This window comes from Amblyraja radiata, chromosome 1, assembly GCF_010909765.2.
Source record: "Amblyraja radiata isolate CabotCenter1 chromosome 1, sAmbRad1.1.pri, whole genome shotgun sequence".
Taxonomy (NCBI): domain Eukaryota; kingdom Metazoa; phylum Chordata; class Chondrichthyes; order Rajiformes; family Rajidae; genus Amblyraja; species Amblyraja radiata.
Window position 1 is genome coordinate 156,299,741 of NC_045956.1, and position 19,346 is coordinate 156,319,086.

A 19,346-nucleotide genomic window follows, 5' to 3' on the forward strand; every position below is an offset into this window, starting at 1 on the left:
TATGGGCCTGTCCCACATAGGCGATTTTTCAGCGGACTGCCGGCGAATGTCAAGTTAACGGCAGTCACGTGAAAAACCAGCACGTGGAACGGCAACTGTCAAAGTGGAACACATACACACACATCACTTCCTTCTCCAGCCTGTTAAGCAGGCGGGGGACAGGGCAAGCGGGGGAGCACTCTCTGAGTGCAATTCACACGGTGCAAAGCCAAGGTGATACATACACACACCGCGATGAACAGAAGAACGCTGTAATTAAGATGGCTAAAGCACAGTGTACGCTAAGTCCTTTAAAAGATGGTGGGAGGGGGGGGGGGGGGGGGGGCGCGTGTGGGGGGGGGGGGGCGAGGGGGGAGAAGGAGTGGAGACAACCTTTAAGAAGCCGGAGATACACAGTTGTGAAGTTCGGCGGACATTTAACATTACCGGTCGGTTATCCTTGCTACTGAAAACTACTGCTTACGTTTTTTTTCCCCAATGAGATTCACCGGTCAACACCGGCTACAACCTACTAGAACTTACGAGAACCTTCAACCTCCTAGCAACCCACTAGGACCTCCTGGCGACCCACCTACGCCATGAGAATTCTTGCTACTTACTCTCTATAGCGGCTTCATTGTAGTCGGCGTTAATTTTTCAACATAATGAGGCCGCGACTAGTTCCCAGAATGCGGGAACTCCTCACGACCATGAAGGGGACTCCCCGACAACCACCCACGAACATGTGGCAACTGCATAGTCTCCTGCAGTCACCTAGAAAGTCGCCTAAGTGGGACAGGCCTATTACAGTGCCAGAGACCTGTGTTCGATTTTGACTATGGGTGTTGTCTGTATGAAGTTTGTATATTCTCCCTGTGACCGCATGGATTTTCCATGGGTGCTCCAGTTTCCTCCCACACTCTATAGGTTTGTAGATTAATTGGCTTCTGTAAATTGTAAATTGTCCTTTGACAGCGCTAGTGCACAGGGTGATCGCTGGTTGGTGAAGACTAGGTGGGCCAAAGGGCCTGTTTCCACGCTGCACTCGAAGTTCTAAAGGTCTAAAGTCTGAATCGACATAACAGTAACCGTCATAAATTTAATAATCTAAAATATTTACAAATATGTGTTGGCTGTTACCTCCTGAGGAAAATTAAATGACTGCAATAACGACTGCATGTTGAAAGGGGATACTAGCATCATGTACCTTGTAATGCAGGGTTGCTAACCATATATGACCAGGTGGGACTCACTCTGGCCATGGAGGAGGCCCAGGACAGAAAGGTCAGATTCGGAATGGGAGGGGGAAGTTGAAGTGCTGAGCCACCGGGAGATCAGGTTGATTATTGTGAACTGAGCAGAGGTGTTGGGCGAAACAATCACCAAGCCTGCGCTTGATCTCACCGATGTAGAGAAGTTGACACCTGGAACAGCAGATGCAATAGATGAGGTTGGAGGAGGTGCAGGTGAATCTCTGCCTCACCTGGAAAGACTGCTTGGGTCCTTGGATGAAGTCAAGGGGGCAGGTAAAGCGACAAGTGTAGCATTTCCTGCGGTTGCAAGGGAAAGTACCAGGGGAGGGGGTGGTTTAGGTGGGAAGGGACAAATTGACTAGGGAGTTACGGAGGGAACAGTCTCTGCGGAAAGCTGACAGGGGAGGAGATGGGAAGATGTGGCCAGTGGCGGGATCCCGTGGAGGTGGCGAAAATAGGGAGGATTATATGTTGTATGCGACGGCTGGTAGGGTGGAAGGTGAGGACAAGGGGGACTCTGTCCTTGTTACGAGTGGGGGGATGGGGAGTGAGAGCGGTGCTACAGGATATAGAAGAGATCCTGGTGAGAGCCTCATCTATAGTCGAAGAGGGGAACCCCTGTTCCCTAAAGAATGAGGACATCTCCAATGCCCTGGTTTGGAACACCTCATCCTGGGTGCAGATGCGGCGTAGACGGAGGAATTGGGAGTAGGGGAGTTGAGTAGAGTCCTTGCAGGAAGCAGGGTGGGAAGAAATGTTGTCAAGATAGCCATGTGAGTCAGTGTGTTTGCAGTAGATGTCAGTCAGTAGTCTGTTACCTGCGATGGAGATGGTGAGATCTAGAAACGGTATGGTGATGTCGGAAATGGTCCCGGTGAATTTGAGTGCCAGATGGAAGTTAGTGGTGAAATGGATTAAGTCATTGAGTTCTGCATGGGTGCAGGAGGTAGCACCAATGCAGTCGTCAATGTAGCGTAGGTAGAGTTCGGAGATAGGGCCATGGTACGCCACGAACAAAGATTGTTCGATGTACCCTACATATATATATATATGCACTTAGGCCACCAGGATTGTTGGGCCAAAACGCAAACACTTTAGCACAGAGAACTGCGAAACTAACTGAACATTCACAGCCTTAAATCAAACCAACATTTTATTTATTTAACAACATTGGTTTGATTTAAGGCTGTGAATGTTCGGTTAGTTTCGCAGTTCTCTGTACCAAAGTGTTTGTGTTTTGGCCCAACAATCCTGGTGGCCTGAGTGCAGCCTGAAGCAAGCACCTCATTGTGCAAACTAACCCTAACGCATGTCCACACCTTGCACTTTTTGTTACTTCAATTGAGAATTGCTCTTTTTGAAGGAGAAAACTCTTCCTCAGACATGGAAATATGCCACATTAAGAAATCTTCCATGTACAGAAATTCATCTCATCCATTCTAACGTGAAAAATTTATATAGATGGGCCTATTTATGAATTCTCCATCCAGGGGAATAGTTTTTTTATAATTATTCAATGAAAACTTGAGGACATTATGAAGCTCTTTATTAAATTTCTTCTTTAACCCAATGCTTTTTTAATGTTCCTGATTCCTTGAATGTTTGAGATGCCGTTTTGAACTTTTGAATATTTAATTAATTGCTGCACTCAGTAAAAAAAAACTGGCAGACACACAGCCAATTGAGATGCTGACTTTATTACTGTGGAGCTAGAAGGAATACTCTTGCTTCTCCGGTGCCAGAAATCAGTACTTGGGACCACTGATGGGCTCAGCCTCCACCCCCAGTCCCATCCAATACCAACAATGTCCAATCCTGCTTCCCATCAACTCCAACCTAACTTCACAACCCAAACGAGGCCCAACAACCACTGCAGAATCAAGGCTGATTCTCAGTATTTCTAGAACCCCCAGTTAAATCAGGGTTGATTGATTTAACGATAAAGCATGGAAACCAGCCCTTCAGCCTTCCAAGCTACTCTGGCCAGCATTCATACTAGTTCTATGTTATCCCAGTTTCGCACCCCCCCATCACACCTAGGGCAATTTTCAGAGGCCAATTAACCTACAAACTCGCACACCTTCGGGTTGCAGGAGGAAACAGGAGTACCCAAGGGCACAGGGAGAAATCGTGCAAACTCCAAACACCCAAAGTCAGGATCGAACCAGGGTCTCGGGTGCTATGAGGCAGCAGCTCTATCACTTGCATCACTGTGCCTGCCGCCCCTGTGAAGTTACTCTGAACATTCAGTTCAAATGGACGACCAGCTTCTCCCAATGCAGTTCGTCAGACTGCACACTTTTAACTTCCCATTTAGGGCTTAAATTCCCAGTTAAATTAAGTAGATGAGTGAGCTGGGTTGTCAACATCATGAGAATGATGGTGTTTGTAGCTATCAACAAGTAAGTTCACAGGGGTAAGCAGATACTTCCTTGGGTTTTGTACACAATTCCAGATCAGTGATATACGTACCAACGGAGACTTCAAGTGGGCTTGCCACAAATCTATCCATCACAAATTAATATATAATGTGAAGCATTTCATTTAAAATTAACAATAATGTTTTTAATTACCTAAAGGCATTCCTCTGTATTCAGGGTGTCTCAATGTTTCCACCTGGGCATAGTAGCAATCCAGATCAATGTGCACAATTACCCTGAATCCCAGGATATCAGGGTCTTGAAAGGCATGATTATCACAATCACCTGAGGGAGAAAAGCAGAATGTTGAATGGAGTTTTCCTGATTTGAAAGCAAAGGCGTTCAGGGAGATTGTGCTTTACACAGACTGAGTGGGAAGGGTGTGCTCCGAATGTAGTTTCCATGCAAAAGGAGTGAACCATACCCGTCCCTCCAGGTTTAGGCACAGTTTTTAACCAGTCATCATTCATCTGAACCATTCTCTCTACAGCTAGAGTGCGATCTTGACCGTCCTTCTACTGCATTGGAGACATTGGAACAATCTGTAATCGGACTTTATCTTGCATTAAATGTTATATCCTTTATCTGTAACCTGTGGGACGTCTCGATTGTAATCAAGTATAGTCTTTTCTTTGACTGGATAGCACGCAACAAAAGTTTTTTCATTGTACCTCGGTACACGTGACAATAATAAACTAAACTAAACACCACTGAGAAAAGGGCTATAGGCATTATTCAAAATAGATATTGATAGCAACTACGAAATGTTTCTGGTTTTAATAAAGATGTGTTTGGAGAATGGAAAGAGTCAGATACATAAGGAGAGAGGCAGATTAATTTAGCATTACTTTAGCATTCTTACTCCTCCCGGCACACATGCAGTGTTTTGAAGTCACTCACCCGAACAATCCATTTTGTTGGGGAATGATGGCTGTAATAGTTGGCAGTAGCGATGAATGAATAAAGTTATCCCACATTTAGGCATTAGCATCCTTTGGCTAAAAGTGAGGGGAAAATGGGTCTAATTGCCTCTGGTGTTGCACAGAGCCCAACAATTGGTATTTCAAATTACGGGTTTTCACTCATTTCATGCTAATGTACAAGTTCACCATTTGCCCCTGAGTACAATCATTAAATTAGATTAAGACTAGACAATAATCTTTTCTACCCCTAGCACAAACTCAGATGCATGGTTTCTAAAAGGCAGCCTAAATTCATAGAACTGCGAGATAGTCAGACTGTCTTCAAAATCAAGATGAAAAACTGGATGTAGCAAAAATAAATCTTTACTATCTTTCAGAAAGAATAGAATCACAATCAGGCTGAACTGGACTGAATGTACTGATTCCAGGGTTGCAATGACATTGACTCCAGGGATAAACAAATCAGCAATTGTGAGCTTTTAACGGGTTGCTTCTGTATCTACAGCAAATCATGTTGTGGCATTTTCAAGACATTCATAGGATTGAGGCAATTCTGAAAAAGCCAAATTGAAATGATTAATTATTGGTAAGAAGGTATTCTGAAGTTAATTTTGCAGTCACTAGGAAAATATTTTGTATATTTGTAAAAGTAGTAATATAAATTCCTAATGTACACTGAGTTTTAGAGTAACAAGTATCTGCAACTGAAGAGAGTAACATTATAAAACCAAATAACTGTCAAAGAAGAGAGTGCATAACTTTAAGGTGAGGGGTGTCAAAGTTTAAAGGGGATGTGCGTGCCAAGTTTTTTTTACAAACTGTGGTAGGTGCCTGGAACGCAGCACTGCCAGCAGTGGTGGAGGAGGCAGCTACTGAATGATAGTGGCATTTAAGAGTCTTTTAGATAGACCCGCAGGTGTGCAGGGAATGGACAGATATGGATCATGTGCAGCCAGAGGAAATTAGTTATTGACTGTAGCTCTACCTTCAACACCATAATCCCATCCGTACTCATCACTAAACTCCTGGACCTAGGGGTCAGCACATCCCTCTGCCACTGGATCCTTGACTTTATGACCCACTGACTGCAATCAGAGTGAGGATAGTGACAACTCATCCTCCACAATAATCCTCAAGTATGTGTTCTCAGTTCCCGAATATACTCTACACTAAAGGCTGTGCAGCCAAATGCTCCTAACTCCTCCTACAAGTTTGCAGTTGACAACATTGTGGTGGGTCGGATCACGAACACTGGCGGAGTACAAGAAGGAGATGGACAACTTAGTAACATGTCGTCAGGTCAATAACCTCTCCCTCAATGTCAACAAGACAAAGGAGCTAATTGTCGACCTCAGGAAGTGAGGCGGAGTACATGCCCCAATCAGCATCTAAGTGCCGAAGCGAAAAATTGGTGAGAGCTTCAGTTCCTTGGGGTAAATATTACCAACGATTCGTTTTGGACCAATCATATTGAAGTGACAGCCAAAAGGGCACACTGCCATCTCTACCTCCTTAAGAGAAATTCAACATATCTCCAGTGACTCTTACAAACCTCTACAGATGCACTGTAGAAAACATATTGTCGGGTTGCATCAGAACTTGGTTTAGGAACAGTTCTGTCCAATACCGCAAGAATTTGCAGAGTCGTGAATGTAGTCCAGTCCATCACACAGACCAGACGCCCTAACATTAACTGCATCGATACTTTACGCGGGCAGCCTTGGAAAGGAAAGGGTAGAAAGGGTGCAGAAAAGATTTACGAGGATATTGCCAGGACTCGAATGCCTGAGCCATATGAAGAGATTGAGCAGGCTACAACTATATTCCTTGGAGCGCAGGAGGATGTGGGGTGATCTTGCAGAAGTGTATAAAATCATGAGAGGAATAGATCAGGTAAACACACAGAGTCTCTTGCCCAGGGTAGGGGAATCAAGAACCAGAGGACACAGGTTTAAGGTGAGGGTGGAAATATTTAGGAACCTGAAGGGTAACTTTGTACACAAATGTAATGAGCTGCTGGAGGATCTAATTGAGGCAGGTACTATCGCAATGTTTAAAAAAACATTTAGACAGGTACATGGTAGGTTAGGATTAGAGGGATATGGGCCAAATGTAGCCCAGTGTAGATGGGACGTGTTGTTCGGTGTGGCAAGTTGGGCCGAAGGGCTGTTTTCACACTGTTTAACTGATCTTGTGGGATATTCTCAATCTCCAACTAAAAAGACATCCCAAAGATGCTATGAGTTAAAGTGCCAACCCATTGTTTTTATCATTATAATATCCTCCTTTATGAACCATTATATGAAAAAGTTCACAGAATGCACTACCAAAATAGCCACAAGAAATAGCTTCTCACCTCTTTTCAACTTTCAGGGTGCTCATAAAAAAATATTTAAACACAAATTTCTCAACAAAGTTTTGTTACTTCTTAACAAAATCAGTTGTTCATCGTTGGTTCAACACATATTAAGAGACCTAGTATGGTGCTGAGCAGCCTGGCCATAGAACAAGGAACTGCAGATGCTGGAATCGTGAGCAAAACATAAAGTGCTGGAATAACTCAGTGGGTCAAACAGCATCAATGGAATGAATGGATAAACGATGTTTCGGATCAGGTCTCTTCTTTAGACTCAAGGCAGCATGGTGGCGCAGCTGTAGAGTTGCTGCCTTACAGCACTTGCAGCGCTGGAGACCCGGATTTGATCCCGATTACGGGTGCCTGTACGGAGTTTGTATGTTCTCCCCGTGACCTGCGTAGGTTTTCTCTGAGATCTTTGGTTTCCTCACACACTCCAAAGACGTACAGATTTGTAGGTTAATTGCCTTGGTATAAGTGCAAATTGTCCCGAGTGTGTGTAGGATAGTGTTAATGTGCGGGGATCGCTGGTCGGTGCAGACTCGTTGGGCCGAAGGGCCTGTTTCGGCGATGTATCTCTCAACTAAACTAATCAGTCTGAAGAAGGGTCCTGACCCAAAATGATGCCTATCGACTCTCTCCACAGATGCTCTCTCCACAACTTCACTGAGTTACACCAGCACTTTGTGTTTTTTTGTCCATAGAATGAGTTTTATTACTGACCTAAGCATCTTCAGCCTGAGTGGCACAAGAACCATTTAATCCCACCTCTGATTGCTGTGGCATGGCCCATGTTGCAAATTTGCTGGAATTAATGCTCTGGGAAAGAGGTCGGACTAAAAGTGTAATATCTCTGTACGAATAGCCTTCTCATAGCCAACATAATGTACTGTATAGGAAAAAAACGTAGGAAAAAACAAAGGATGAGCACCATAAGGAATGAATACAGGAATAAGGGGAATGGTCATCAGTAGTAAAGTTATGCGATTTTTGAAAATCACAAATCAGCAGATCGTGAAATCCTGAAATAAAAAAATAAAATATTGGGAAAAGGGCATCAGGTCAGGCTGAATCCGTGGAGCGAGAAACAGAATAAACATTTCAGGTTGAAGATCTCATGTCAGAACCGGGAAAGAAAACAATGAATTTTACGGTAACCTTCATCCCATTGCCTGATCCCACCCCACCTCAGCTCACGTGTGCTACAACCCTCATCCTTTCCAATGTTATTGCTGGAATTTACCTGTTAGAGCTTCTTCATTTTAATCTACACAACCATAAAGATGACTTAACCTATTCCAACTGGCACAAAAATGTTTACCCATTACACATGTGTTTGTTGACCTGTAGTGACTCTTGTTCTCCAAGCAAAATCTCCATTTTAAAATGTTGCTGTTTTCAATTTGTTGAAAAGATGAACTCCATTTTAATAATGTTGATTCAACCTGGGATGTAAGAAATACTGAAAGATTACTTCTTGATCCTTAATCTTTCCTTGGTCTTGCAATATGCGACAGCTAGAAATCGTGGACGCATTTGTAATCATTTTCCAATGTTCTATACATTCAGGATCAGTTCCTGTGGATTGGAGGGTAGCTAATGTTATCTCACTTTTTAAGAAAGGTGGGAGGGAGAGAGATAACAGGGAATTATAGACCAGTTAGCCTGACATCAGTGGTGCGGAATATGCTGGAGTCAATCATAAAAGATGAAATAGCGGCACATTTGGATCGCAGTAACAGGATCGGTCTGAGGCAGGATGGATTTACGAAGGAAAAATATGCATGACTAATCTTCTGGAATTTTTTGAGGATGTAACTAGGAAAATGGACAGGGGAGAGCCGGTGCATGTAGTGTACCTGGCCTTTCAGAAAGCACTTGATAAGGTCCCACATAGGAGATTAGTGGGCAAAATTAGGGCACATGGTATTGGGGGTAGAGTGTTGACATGGATAGAAAATTGGTTGGCAGACAGGAAACAAAGAGTAGGGATTAACGAGTCCCTTTCAGAATGGCAGGCAGTGGCTAGTGGGGTACCGCAAGGCTCGGTACTGGGACCGCAGCTATTTACAATATACATCAATGATTTAAATGAAGGGATTCAAAGTAGCATTAGCAAATTTGCAGATGACACAAAGCTGGGCGGCAGTGTGAACTGTGAGGAGGATGCTATGAGGATGCAGGGTGACTTGGACAGGTTGGGTGAGTGGGCAGATGCAAGGCAGATGCAGTTTAATGTGGATAAATGTGAGATTATCCACTTTGGTAGCAAAAACAGGAAGTCAATTTATTATCTAAATGGTGTCAAGTTGGGAAAAATGGAAGTACAATGGGATCTGGGGGTCCTTGTTCATCAGTCATTGAAAGTAAGCATGCAGGTACAGCAGGCAGTGAAGCAAACGAATGGCATGTTGACCTTCATAACAAGAGGAGCTGAGTATAGGAGCAAAGAGGTCCTTCTGCAGTTGTACAGGGCCCTAGTGAAACCACACCTGAAGGACATTCTTACTACTGAGGGAGTTCACAGGTTATTTCCCGGGATGGCGGGACTGTCATATGTTGAGAGAATGGAGCGGCTGGGCTTGTATACTCTGGAATTTAGGATGAGAGGGGATTTTACATAGAAACATAGAAAATAGGTGCAGGAGTAGGCCATTTGGTCCTTCGAGCCTGCACAGCCATTCAATATGATCATGGCTGATCATCCAACTCAGTATCCTGTACCTGCCTTCTCTCCATACCCCCTGATCCCTTTAGCCACAAGGGCCACATCTAACTCCCTCTTAAATATAGCCAATGAACTGGCCTCAACTACCTTCTGTGGCAGAGAATTCCAGAGATTCACCACTTTCTGTGTGAAAATTCCAGAGATTCACCACTCTCTGTGTGAAACCTCTTATTGAAACATATAAGATTATTAAGGGTTTGTACACGCTAGAGGCAGGAATCATGTTCCCGATGTTGGGGGAGTCTAGAACCAGGGGCCACGGTTTATGAATAAGGGGTAAGCCATTTAGAACAGAGATGAGGAAATACTTTTTCACATAAAGAGTTGTGAGTCTGTAGTATTCTCTGCCTCAGAGGGCGGTGGAGGCTGGTTCTCTGGATACTTTCAAGAGATAGATAGATAGGGCTCTTAAAGATAGCGGAGTCAGGGGATATGGGGAGAAGGAAGGAATGGGGCACTGATTGTGGATTATCACATTGAATGGCGGTGCTGGCTCGAAGGGCCGAATGGCCTACTCCTGCACCTATTGTCTATAGCTCTATACCTCTTTAAAATTTGGAGGGCTTGCCCAATCTGACCTGCCACGTATATCTTCCTGTGCCTTTTGCAATTCCTACAGTATTTGCCTTACTGTTCCCATTTATTCATTAAGCAGATAACCTTGTCTCCGTGGTCACTTCAGTTTACCCTAACAGAGACTTCACCTTCTCTGAGACGATAGATGTTTTTCTTCCTACAGATGCAGACTTATTGAAAAATTCCACAATTTTCTTTGTTATAGAGTCATGGAGTGATACAGTGTGGAAACAGGCCCTTCGGCCTACCTTGCCCACACCGGCCAACATGTCCCAGCTACACTAGTCCCACTGGCCTGCGCTTGGTCCATATCCCTCCAAACCTGTCCTATCCATGTACCTGTCTAAATGTTTCTTAAACATTGGGATAGTCCCAGCCTCAACTAATTCATCTGGCAGCTTGCTCCACACACCCACCACACTTTGAGTGAAAAGGGGTGAAAGTTGTGTTCTTGCCTCTGTTAATATTTTTTCTTAATTACCAAAATAAATAACACATTTCACAACATTATATTGTGGCATGGTGGCACAGCGGTAGAATTGTTGCCTTACAGCGCCAGAGACCCAGATTTGATCTCGACTCCGGGTGTTGTCTGTACGGAGATTGTACGTTCTCCCCGTGACCTCCGAGATCTTCCGCTTCCTCCCACACTCCAAAGATGTACAGGAACGTAGGTTAATTGGCTTGGTATAAGTGTAAATGATCCCTAGTGTTTGTAGGATAGTATTAATGTGCGGGGATCGCTGGTCGGTGCAGACTCAGTGAACCGAAGGCTCTGTTTCCGTGCTGTATCTCTAAACTAAACTAGACTATATTCCACCTGCCAAGTTCTGACATTTGACTGTGTTGTTCTTTTGATACTTATGGCTGAGGTTTGTCCAGCTTTTATCCCATATGTTCACTCCAGCTTTACTGGATGGATCATGATGTGTCATACTAATGAAAAGATTGCGAGGAAGACCGATGTGGCTTGTGGTTGCATTAATATTTAACATTTTAGGTAGTTTTTGAGTAAATTAATGAATTAATGTGCTAGCCTTTGAAATTATATTTTTAAGGGTTACTCAAATTAATTTTGCAATGAGAAACTGACTAACAACATCTTAACAAGACCTTAAAAGATTCCAGTGTGTCTTGGTCTGTAATTCCATCTACAGATGCTGCATTCACCCAGGTAACCAAAGCCTGAAAGCTAGTTATGCTAATGCAACATTAATCTCCACATCCACTCTATCCAGGCCTTTCACTATCCAGTAAATTTTACTCAGATTACCCCTCATCCTTCTAAACTCCAGCGAGTACAGGCCCAGAGCCATAAAACCATCGACCCGAAATGTCACCTACTCCTGTCACCAAAGATGCTGCCTGATTCGCTGAATGCCTTATAAAGCCTCAGCATTACTTCACTACTTTTATATTCTAGTCCTCTCAAAATGAATGCTTATGCCCTTGTCCCACTTAGGAAACCTGAACAGAAACCTCTGGGGACTTTGCGCCCCACCCAAGGTTTCCGTGCAGTTCCCGGAGTTTGCAGGTGGTTGCCGTAGGTTGTAGGTAGTGGAAGCAGGTGGGGAGACTGACAAATACCTCTGGGAACCGCACGGAAACCTTGGGTGGGGCGCAAAGTCTCCAGAGGTTTCCGTTCAGGTTTCCTAAGTGGGACAGGGGCATAACATTGCATTTGCTTTCCTTACTGCTGATTCAATTTGCAAATGAACCTTTTTGGGAATGCTGCACCAGCACTCCCTCGTGCCTTTTTGCTCCTGTTTCTGAATCCTCTCCCCATTTAGATAACAGTCTACGCTTTTATTCCTACCAATGTGCATGACTACATAATTTCCTACGCTGTATTCCATCTGCCACTGTTTTGACCACTCTGCCAACCTATCCAAGTTCTTCTGCATAGTCCCTACTTGCTGTACAAGACCTGCCTCTCCACCTATTTTTGTATCATCAACAAACTTGATCAGTCATCAGTTCTATCATCCAAATCATTTATATACAACATGAAGAGTAACGGATGGAACACCACCAGTCAACTGCAGCCAACGAGAAGAATGAATTAATTAATTAATACGTTTATTGGCCAAGTATTCACATACAAGGAATCTGCTTTGGTGCTCCGCCCACAAGTGACAACGACATAGTGACAGTTAGGAATGACATAAAATATTAAACATTAATAATGAAACATTACTGGTTAAGAAGCCCCCTTTATTCCAACACTGCCTTCTGCCATTCCACCAACCTTCTATTCATGTTAGTATCCTCCCTCTATTATCTTGGGCTCTCCTGTTGTTTAACAGCCTTGCGTGTGGCACCTTATCAAAGGCCTCTGAACATTCAAGTAAGGTGTACAATAGACTAATAATTCACCTAAGATAGACACAAATGCTGGAGTAACTCGGCGGCATAGGCAACATCTCTGGAGAGAAGGAATGTGTGAGTCACCTTTGAGATCAGCAGCAACGTGATCGAGTGCAAATGATCACGTTATCATCTAACCAGTTTCCCATGCGCGTTTGAGTGGGAGAACTAAAACATATTTTTTTAATATGGGATTCGCGCTTTATGAGATTAAGTTATTAAAAAGACTCAATGTTAACATGATAATGAATGCAAGTGTTTTTGCTTGTTTGCAGCAAAGCAAACATCAGAGATCGAGCTCATCCTGTTTTCTTGCCCGTGTTTGTCGCTGACTCGCCTAAAACTGGTCATTAAGTTCGCTGTACTTGTTACAACTCCAATTTGACAGTTCGAAACGGCCTTTCAGATTCACTGGTACCTGTCAATTCACGACTTGCTGCTGCAGGACTCAGAGGGTTGCTATTACTGTCTTCAATGGTGCAACACCATTCCCTTTCTTCCTCCTCCTCCTCCTCTTGCAAACTGAAGCGATGGTCAGCAGCAGACCCACTTGCATTTAGCTCCATCAACGGACAGCAGCCCCCCGACGTTGCAGACCAGAACCCGGCTTTATCATAAATAAACAAGGAAACGGCACGATAGGTGGACAACCAAAATATTTCACAAACATTGAATCTGTGATGCACGTTACTGTGCTGGTGAATTTGGTAGCGGCATAAAACGCGAGGCATAAAACTTATCAGAGAAAGCATTTATTCAAAGTCAATGAAGAGGCAACGATTAGATTCATCGACAGAAAGGGATATAAATTAGACACACACACGCACAACATTTTTAAATGAACCAGAAGTAAAATGAAATTGTTTGGTCTCTTTTCACCCCAGTATTTGTACGCAACATAGTAAACTCTCCATAGACACAACAAGCTGGAGTAACTTAGCAGGACAGGCAGCATCTCTGGAGAGAAGGAATGGGTGACGTTTCGGGTGGAGACCCTGTTCCTTCCATAACAGTGACTCTGCTGAGCAAGTTAAACTACAGTACAGTAATCAAATCAAGAGATTCCCATGAAATTCGAAACATTAGGACTGAGTCTGAGAAATATTCGGTGTCACATTAGGCATGTTTTTGAGATACAGCATTGTGCTATTCAATATTATTCTCTGATTTGCAAACTCATACCCATGGTTCTGGTAACACATATCATCCACTGAGCCTGATTTGTAGCTTTGATGTCTTAAGTAGGCCTGACCAAATGTTTCTATGGTAATAAATTAGACACTGTTTACGGGTGGAAAATGTGTTGCAGATTTGCTTCTTAGTTTACTTATTAGTCTCTTTGACTAAAGAGGTTGGGCCATAATACTGAAGTGTTTCCTGGAATTAATCCGCTTCTCGGAATAGATGAGGTAAGCCTGTGGTGAAATGCAGCATTTATAGCCACCAAAGCAAGTTGTATCTGCAGCAGCCTTTGCCACAACAATATCTCACACTTTTGCCACAATACTTTTAAAAACTGCATGATTATTTTTGGCATCTTCTAATTCAAGAGATTGCATGAGAGGAATATATCGGGTCGATGCACAGAGTCTCTTGCCCAGATTAGGCGAATCGAGGTCAAGAGGGCATAGGTTGAAGGTGAAGGGGGAAAGATTTAATAGGAATCTGAGGAGTTAACTTATTGGGGGTGTATGAAACAAACTGCCAGAGGAGGTAGTTGAGGTAGGGATATCCCAACATTTAAAAACAGTTAGATAGGTCTGTAGAACTGAAGAAGGTCTGAAATGTCGCGACCCGAAACGTCACCCATTCCTTCTATCCAGAGGTGCTGCCTGTCCTGCCGAGTTACTCCAGCATTTTATGTCTAACATGGATAGGACAGGTTTGGAGGGATATGGGCCAAATGCGCGCAGGTGGGACTAGTGAAGATGGGACATATTGGCCGGTGTGGGCAAGTTGGGCCAAAGGGCCTGTTTCCACACTGTATCACTCTATAACTCCATGTTGTTTTTATTTTGACATATTCTTACAGATAAGGCAAGGAATCAAATTAATAGCACAAAAATAGGTCACTTTGGTCTAATAAAATAACTATTTGGCTGAAACCACTCTCCAATTTTCAGTCCATTGGCATGTAGCTTTTGGAAGTTCAAGAGCGTATCCAGATTTTTTTAGAGCATGGTGCGAACTTCTGCCTTCATTGCTCTTTCAAGCAAGAGGTTCTAGATGCCACACACTCTTTCTCAGTTCCAGGTCAAATCCGTTGAAACCTATCTTAAATCTATATCACTCAATTATTTGCCTCTCTCGAAATGGAAATGGATCGTTCCCGTTCATCATATTTTGGCACTTCATCATTCTACATTCCTAGACTAAATCTTTCCTCACCATTATTTGTTCCACAGAAAACAAACCAAGCCTAGCAAATCATCGTCATAACTAAAATTCCCTAGCCTTTGTGTCATCTTCACAAATCCCAAATGAATCATTTCTTGCACTGTCACATTTTCGCTATTCTCGGATGATCTGGTGTGCACACTATACTCAGCCAGTTCAGTGGTTCATTTTAGCATGAACCCCTTGCTATTAGTCCATGACTCTGCATAGAAATGCAAGAATTCCACACACATTCCTAACTAACTTATTTACCTCTCCCAGGATGTGTGGTTACGCACTAAAGATCTATCTGCTTTTTGACACTTTGTAACTTCCCATTTATTGTAGTGTAATGAGTGTTTCAAAGTTGGTATGGACTGAGTGGGCCAAAGGGCCTATTTCTGTGCAGTGTGATTCTATGACTCCACTGTTGTGTCCCTCGCTCCCCCCCCCCCCCCCCCCCCCCCGAAACCTTGCTAATAATTCTTAATCATGGTCCCCACATTGAAACAAAATCAATTCTATATATCATGTAAAGCCCTGTGGAACCCCACTCCATCTAGTTTCCAGTTATTAAAACATCCATCCATCATTATCATTTGCTTGTTGGCAGAGGTAAATAAGGCCAGTAAAGATGTATATGGAATCCCTGCTTTCACAGAGGTTATGGCTGTGTTGAGGATTTATTTTATTAATTTTCAAGATTCATTTATGAGTATAGAAGTTGGGAGGTCATGTTGCAGTTGTATATGACGTTGGTGAGACCTAATTTAGAATATTGTGTTCAGTTCTGGGCACAATGTTATAGGAAAGATATTTTCAAGCTTGAAAGGGTTCAGAAAAGATTTACGAGGATGTTGCCAGGACTAGAGTGTGAGCTATAGGGAGAGGTTGAGTAGGCTGGGTCTCTATTCCCTGGAGCGCAGGAAGATGAGGGGAGATCCTATAGAGGTGTACAAAATCAAGAGAGGAGTAGATCAGATAGATGCACAGAGTCTTTTGCCCAGAGTGGCAGAATCAAGAACCAGAGGACATAGGTTCAAGGTGAAGGGGAAAGGATTTAATAGGAATCCAAGGGGTACCTTTTTCGCACAAAGGGTGGTGGGTGTATGGAACAAGCTGCCAGAGGAGGAGTTGAGGCTGGGATTATCCCATCTTTTAAGAAACAGTTAGACAGGTACATGGATAGGACAGGTTTGGAGGGATATGGACCAAGTACAGGCAGGTGGGACTAGTGCAGCTGGGACATTGTTGGCCGGTGTGGGCAAATTTGGCTGAAGGGTCTGTTTCCACACTGTATCACTATGACTATTTTATGTCATAGTCAAAGCTAGAATCTGTTGCCCATCTCTAATTTCCCGTGAGAAAGTGGTGATATAGCCCTTCCCGTGAAGGTATTCCCACTGTGCTATTTCAGAATTTAGACAAAATGGCGAGAAAAGAACAACAATATATTTCCAAGTCTAAATGGAGTGCAACTTTTGAGGGGAATCTGAAGTTATTGGTATTCTCATGGGTCTGCTGCCCTTGGCTTTCCTTGTGGTAGAGGTTGCTGGGTTCAGGAAAACTTTCAGAATAGTCTGAGCAGGCTACAGTGCATTTTGTTAATGCTTCACACTGCTGCCACAGATTAAAGGGAATGAATGTTTAGGGTGGGGGAATATATCACTGATGAAATGGGCTGCAATGTCCTGGATGGTGCTGAGCATCTTCAGTTGTTGCAACTTTCTTTTTTTTTTAAAGGCATGAGATGGGTTTTTATAAGACATCCATGGATTCACATTTATCACCGTCAATATCAGCTTTCCAGATTTATTTAAAGATATCAATTCAATTTCCCAAACTGCCACAAAGAGAATACGAGCTCATATCTCCATTTTATTAGCCTAGGTTTCGAGATTTTCATTCAACAACAAAACCACAGTGCATGGAATCCCATCTTTGTTATTGTAGCATGTACGTTCAGCACTTGGTATCCAAGGGTAAACACTGTCTATGCAACCTCAGTCCACTGTGAAAAAGGGGAGAGGAAAGCATGATGCAATTATGAATGAGAAAATGACAATAAATATAACTTCCAAAGCAAGCTGTAAGTTCCTGATCTGAATCACACCAAATGGAAAGGTGTCAAGTACAGTCAGTAGCACTTCTTTATAAATGAGCAGGAACAGTATACTCTTGCCAACACTTGAGAGTATCTGTAAGGACATATTGCAACAGTGAAAACTGCAAATATAAGCATACTTTTTTTTTAAGATCAAATGCAGCCCAGACATTTAGATTCCAAAGGAGAAAAGAAGCTGAACATTTAAATGTTGTATATCCAAACTATAAATAGAATCAGAAACTGCAAGCAATAACTGATGAAGCACACCCATTCTAAATTACTTTTCATTCTAGACATTGACCTTCTTCATATCTCCATCCATATATCCATCAGAATTCCATGTTAAATAGGTTTGCAATCTGTTTCACTTTTTCTTTTGACTGAGTTTTCATTCATAGGAATTACTTCTTGTTGACCTCTTTGTAAAAGATCCGAAGTCTATCATTTACTACCCGCGAAAATAATTCACATATTTCCTAATTTAAGTTCTATGTTTATGCACCAACGATGAGAGGAATTACCCTACGAGCTCACAAATTCTAATCATTAAAGAGCCAGCACCTCCTATAAAGTCCTCAGTCTGATGTTTTCTTGTTTTAAGATAACATTTTGGAAACCTTTGCGTAAAACCTTATGCGGTAGGATAAGCCAAATTATCTGTTATAAAATGTAAACATTCAGAGGCAGCCAGCCCAATGCTCAATAGAGAGAGAGAGAGGTAGAGGAGAGAGAGGGGAGAAAGAGAAAGAGAGACAGCGAGGCACAGAGAGTTCTTGATATGAGAGCCACTAGCTTTAGGAGCCCGGTGATTAGCAAATGAGCAGAATAGGTGTCAAAAGTGTTAGCCACCGAGGCATTATGCACATCCTGCCTTAAGTGTGACTCAGGAAACAAATTGTGCATTTAGCTTAGACTTTGTTAGGTGCAGTGAGACAGTTTGAGGAACATCTGAGGATCTCCTAATCATATGCAAGTTTGGCCCTAATTGTTGGTATGAACTATTCACTGCTGAACAAGTTACTTGTTTTACAGAAATTCACCATCCTGTACATGGGGTTACTGGAATTTTATGAATCATTTCCCTGCATTGCTTGTGAAAATAAAACCAAATAGATTTGCTGGCAACTCTAAAATAAGTCCAAAAAATGCTGGAAATACTCAGCATGCTGGGCCACATCTGAAAGGCAGTCAGATGCATAGATGTATTTCAGCATTGTCTCTTTTTACCCCTGCATGGCTTATCCATCAAGTTACAGCCTAGCGATGTATTTTGCCAAATGGTAATGGTGAGGACTTTGTAAACCCTTCCTGCCACACAGCCAGCCTGATGAAGGAAATGTTGCATGGAACCGTGACAACTGATATCTATCCATGTCTGAACTGTCATCTTGGACATTCCACTATTGCATGGATAGGACAGTTTGGAGAGATATGGGCCAAGCATGGGTAGGTGAACTAGTGTGACCTGGACGTGTTGGCTGGTGTGGGCAAGTTGGGGCAAAGAGCCTGTTTCCATGCAGTATCACTCTATGATGACTCTATGACTATTTTGAGGTCGAGATAATTAATCTTACATACAATGTCAGAGGTTCCAGTCTTTATTTTACTACTGCAGGCTAAACTTTGCTTCAGAATGTTTATCTTGGATCATTGTGCTGGATGAACAAATGAGAGAACTTAGACAAAAAATGCTGGAAAAACTCAGTGGGTGTGGCAGCATCTATGGAGAGAAGGAATAGGCGACGTTTCGGGTCGAGACCCAGGGCCGGATTTAAATGAAGAGCTATTTCACATATGCTCCTGAACCTGGCTAATCTGCTATTATAGGTACAGACAGAACAGATCACTAAAGTAAAATCTTTTAGTAACTCTTTTACCCTTATATTGGTATCTTTTGGTTCATTTTGAAGTAATTGCACTTCAATTATGAATAATGGAACGGTTGCATATCAGCTCGTGATCTTGGTTCATTCCTGATCCTCTGTGCTGTCTGTTTGGAATTTGCACATTCTCTGTGTACATGGGTTTCCTCCAAGTGCTGCGATTTTCTCTCACATCCCAATGGGTTTAAATAACTCCTGAAAATGACCCTAGTGTTTAGGTGAGAGATACAATCTGGGAAGAGTTGATGAGAATGGAGAGGAAAAAAAGGGGATTAATGTATACATTATGTGATCATGTAAAGGCAGATGAGATTAGTTTAACTTGGCATCATGTCCGGCACAAATATTGTAGGCCGAAGGGCTCTTTCCTGTACTGTT

General features: G+C 42.8%; 1 protein-coding gene across 3 annotated transcripts in view; it reads right to left on the reverse strand.

Moving 5' to 3' along the window:
- The window catches only part of poli (DNA polymerase iota), a 52,427-nt gene extending 39,192 nt beyond the window's left edge, over window positions 1-13,235 (reverse strand). For 2 of the 3 annotated variants that reach the window (XM_033033409.1, XM_033033400.1), the window contains exons 1-2: window positions 13,021-13,235; window positions 3,806-3,937 (exon numbers count right to left, since the gene is read on the reverse strand). In XM_033033409.1, the coding sequence (XP_032889300.1) occupies window positions 3,806-3,937; window positions 13,021-13,168 (280 nt within the window). In that variant the 5' untranslated portion in view covers window positions 13,169-13,235. The remainder of the gene's footprint in view (window positions 1-3,805; window positions 3,938-13,020) is intronic. The other variant, XM_033033416.1, reaches the window with a different exon arrangement.
- Window positions 13,236-19,346: the final 6,111 nt, after the last annotated feature.